The sequence below is a fragment of the Lactuca virosa genome, chromosome 3, assembly GCF_052849685.1.
Source record: "Lactuca virosa cultivar CGN04683 chromosome 3, Lactuca_virosa_CGN04683_v6, whole genome shotgun sequence".
NCBI lineage: Eukaryota > Viridiplantae > Streptophyta > Magnoliopsida > Asterales > Asteraceae > Lactuca > Lactuca virosa.
This window is the reverse complement of record NC_136428.1, coordinates 280,479,400-280,483,989: the sequence shown is the minus strand read 5'-3', so window position 1 is coordinate 280,483,989 and position 4,590 is coordinate 280,479,400. Positions and strand designations below refer to the sequence as shown.

The 4,590-nt window shown below is 41.7% G+C and overlaps 1 protein-coding gene across 1 annotated transcript; it reads left to right on the top strand.

Moving 5' to 3' along the window:
- The first annotated feature begins 2,766 nt into the window (after window positions 1-2,766).
- Window positions 2,767-4,347, top strand: LOC145164627 (uncharacterized). Its single transcript, XM_079083334.1, has 2 exons — window positions 2,767-2,935; window positions 3,053-4,347. Exons 1-2 carry the CDS (start codon window positions 2,767-2,769, stop codon window positions 4,345-4,347), a joined length of 1,464 nt encoding a protein of 487 aa, XP_078939460.1.
- Window positions 4,348-4,590: the final 243 nt, after the last annotated feature.

Sequence of the window (4,590 nt, the reverse complement as noted above, 5' to 3'; positions counted from 1 at the left end):
GTGGACAAAGAGAAATGGAAATACTATGAGTATCACAAGAGCAAAACCCATGATACCGGAGAGTGCATTGTTCTGAGGAAGGAAATTGATGAAAAATATATAATGGGCAACCTCACGACAATCGCAAAAGATTTAAGGTCCAAGTTTGAAACAGACCAGAGAAATGACCGAGATTGGAAATATGTCGGCAAGCGCCAAATTAAGGAGGAGATCCTTACCATCACGAGGTCCCATAAGAGCAGCAAGTGTTGTGAAATTGATGACGACATCAAGGTCCTCCCTAAAAACCTCCTTAATATTACTTTTTCATCAGAGGATCCAAGGGTACCAGACTAGAACCCTAGGGATCCGCTCCTGATAACTGCCCGCATACATTAGATACAAATTAAATGTGTCTACATAGATAACGACGGTGGTACCAACATCCTTTACGAGAACTGTTTCTGACAATTTTCAGTCTTCTGGAAGGAAGGCTTAATGCCTCCGACCGCTGCTCCCCTCATAGGGTTTACAGGTTACAACTTATGGCCGCTAGGAACGATATATCTCTCTCTTACTATAACTAGTCACAATGGGAGAGACAGGGTCACATGTTTGATAAGGTTTTCGGTAGTACGCTCCCCGGTAGAGCACGACATCTTGCTTGAGCAACCATCGCTTTTCCAACTATGAGCCATACCATCGACGATCCACGACACCATAAAGTTTATCACAAGCACTATATTGGCCACTATCGTTGCCTCTAGCCCGCGCACACGCTGTTACTCTCAGGCCCTCGGTGCCCTAGGGCTAGTGCGAACCTCAATCATTGAAAAAATGGGGGCAAGTAAACAAGAAGAGCATGACAAAAAACCTGAAGTCATCAGGCTAGTAGGTGAAAGCACCCTTAGGAACCGATCTCCCTATCTGGGTCTCAAACCGTAGGGTAACAAGAAAATATGGCAAGCCACAGCAAAAGCGCATTGATTACCTTGAACTGAGCGAGCCATTTCTACCCCGTGATACCATGTTAGGTGCAATTTGTGCACCTTTTTGCACATATTTTAGTCCCCTCTTATGCATCTATTTAGCATAATTGTTCTTCATTTGTCTTGCATTTCATCATATTTCATGTTAGTCTCTAGAACAACCTTATTTGCACACTTTCATGTCTTTTTCAGGTAAACCAGAGCTTGGAATGCGCTTTGGGAGGTGCCGGGAAGCATTGGTGAAGATTTCGGGATGATCGGGCGAAGAACGAAAAAGTTGGAAAAATCAAGTTTGGAGTCGGAGTCAGAAGGGTACACGGGCCGTGTTGGATTTACACTGCAAAATCAACTCGGGCCGTGTTGACCAAAAGGAAAGCAGTTGACCAAGCTGAACACGGGCCGTGTCATTTTTGCCTTGTGCTGAACACGGGCCGTGTTCGAACCAAAAAAACTAACTTTTGGCAGTTTTCCTATTTTTCATATTACGGAAATTGGGTCATTTTGGGGACACACACAACATATCAGAGCACATTTTGAGAAGGATTTTCGAAGGTTTTTGCAAGGGTTTGATTAGAAATCATTTGGAAACATTATTTCTAGTATTTGTAAGTTGTAATGGCATACATTTCCATTTTTTAAACTTGTGATCTTGTTCTAGCCATGTGTGGCTACAACCCTAGTTTCTCCAATTTCATGTTTTGACTTCTTGGTAGTGACTTCAATCATATGACATGATGTTTGTTCTTAATTTCTATCTAATGAATTTGATTTTGCTTCAATCGAATGTTTGATACTAATTGTGATTCTTATTGGCCATTTGAATTAGGGTTAGGTCATTCAAGTTATCTCTTTTACAAAATCCGTAATTGTTTTGTGAAATTGAACAAGTAACAATCATTAAATTGATCTCTATTGAATGAATTTAGTGTAAATCTTATTCGTACACTTTTACACTCCCGAGCTTGTGAGGAGTATCGGGTGTTGTTGGGAACATTCACACAAAGCTTCATGCAATCTTTTAATCTAATTCTAAGAGCTTGTTTAGATTAGGTTAGTAAGGTTAGGGTTAATCAAAGAGCTTGTTTTGGTTAATTAATGTGGTGAGTGGGAAGTGTTAGAGCTTGTTAACACTTTCAAGTACCAACTTAGATGGAACTGAACGAATTATGTGTCATCTTTGAGTCACATTGCTAAGTTATCATACATGAAGTTGGAGTCCTTACAAATTCTGAATTTAATTCACTCACTTAGCTGATTACTTATGTTTTTGATTTGTTTGTTTAATCATTGCATTCAAAATCCCCTTTTAATCTTTTGTGAACAAGTACCTTGCGCAAAGAGGTATTAGACCGATTGTCCCGTGTCTCTGTGGATCGACCCTACTTGCCTTGTACTACCTTTTAGTGCAGTATAATAGTGTTATTTTGGAGTATATCCTACCCCTTTATTTTTTGGGTCTGACACGCCTAAAAAATTGGCGCCGTTGCCGGGGACACGGTGTTACTAATTGTTTATGCCTAGATCTTTCCGTACAGGTACACCATTGCCAATTGACTCGGAGATAGAGAAGACTGCAAAGAAGTTAAGGAAGTAAGCCAAGCTTCGTAAGAGGCGACCGGGTTCCGAGACTTCTTCATCATCTAACCCTCCAGTAATCAACATTTTGGAGGACATACCTCTCTCAAGTGTGTCCGCATCTGAAAAAGAAAGCCTATCACTCTCATCTCAACCGTCCTCACCCAAAAATACCACTCCACCATCTTCACCTAATTATAATATCCCAAACACTACTCACACCATGGGAGATAAACATGGAGGGAATCCACCTCCAAACCCACCACCCGAGCGAACTCTCCGTCAATGGTCGAGGCAAGAGGTTACTCAACACCCTCTTTGCATCACATATCCAGCAGCCACAAATCTTGAACTTAAATCCGGACTCATCCACCTACTCCCTACCTTTAGAGGTTTGGAAAATGAAGATCCTCATAAGTTCCTCACTGAGTTCCATGTTGTATGTGTGGGCATGAAACCACACAATGTCATGGAGGATCAAATCAAGCTTAGGGCATTCCCCTTCGCAGTGCAAGATGCAGCCAAAGACTGGCTTTATGACCTCCCACCGGGGACAGTAACTACTTGGGTAGATCTTGCAAGGTTGTTTTTGGATAAGTACTTTCCCGAGATAAAAGCTTCAGCCCTACGGAGGGAAATCATTGGAATCAAGCAACACAAGAGAGAAGCTTTTCACACATATTGGGAAAGGTTCAAGAAACTTTATGTCCGATGCCCAAAGCATGGAATCACCGAATACCAGCTCCTCCAGTATTTCATTGAAGGCATGACTCCAATGGAAAGAAGGCTTCTTAATGCCTCCAGTGGCGGATATTTACCCGACAAGACTCCCATTGAAATCCGCAACCTGATCAAAAACATGGATGAAGATTCTAAACATTCAAGTCATGATGAAGAATGGTACACAGATGCACCCCAAGGTGTAAAGAAAGTCCAAACTCCTCAAACTGAAGCTCAATTGTCCGAGCTTACTAAAGTAGTTATGATGCTAGCCAAAGACAAAGGTGTGCAGTCCACACCCTGCCCGTGCGGTATTTGCACTCAAGTGGGTCACCCAACCGATATGTGCCCACAACTTCAAGACGAGGATTATGCGGAAGCAAATGCGTTAGGAGGATATTCCTGGTCAAACCAAAGGGGATTTGAGCACTCACGAAATGACCAAAGATGGAACAACAATCAAGGTTGGGGAGGAAATCAACAGGGAAATTATCAACCAAATCAACCACATCAATACCAACATAGACCACCATTTCCTCAAAATCAACAAAGACCACCTTTTCAACCTCAAAATTTCCAGCCAAGGCATCCACCACAACCACCTCCACAAGCGGGTTCATCAAGCATGTCACTAGAAGATATTGTCAAGAGCCTTGCCACTAGCACTCAAAGCTTCCAACAAGAAACGAAAGCAAGCATAAAAATTTTGGAGCAACAAGTTTCACAACTTGCTCAATCCGTGAGTAAGATGGAATCACAAGGCAAGCTACCATCTCAAACCGAGAAGAACCCGAAACACAACGCATGTGCCATTACCTTAAGAGGTGGGAAAAGCTATGAAGGTCCAAAGATACCGGATGAAGACGAGGAAGAGAAAAAGATTGAAGTGGAAGAAGCTGTCAAAGAAGAGGAAAGGAAAATTACTTCCAAGTCAAAGAAACCAATAGAGACTGAAGTGAAAGTCACACCAACTCCATTTCCTTCAAGGCTAACAAGTACAAAGAGAGAACGGGAAGATGACGAAATCATGGCAATCTTCCGAAAGGTTGAAATCAATATCCCCCCTTTAGATGCTATTACATAGATTCCTATATATGCTAAGTTTCTTAAGGAACTTTGCACATCTAAGAAAAAGCTTAAAGGAAATCAAACTGTAAAAGTAGGGGAAAACGTTTCATCCGTGTTACAAAAAAGGCTACCAAAAAAATGCAAGGACCTGTGCACCATGCTATACCTTGGAGCATCAATTAATGTTTTACCCTATTCAAGCTATAAGACAATGGGAATTGGACCTTTATCAAAAACCGGAGTTATTATTCAACTTGCC

Excerpts from the sequence above, each read along its gene's own strand:
- LOC145164627 (XM_079083334.1), top strand. The coding sequence starts at position 2,767 with ATGGGAGATAAACATGGAGGGAATCCACCTCCAAACCCACCACCCGAG. Across the intron at positions 2,936-3,052 it reads CCTACTCCCTACCTTTAGAG|TGCAAGATGCAGCCAAAGAC; the intron begins GTTTGGAAAATG and ends TCCCCTTCGCAG.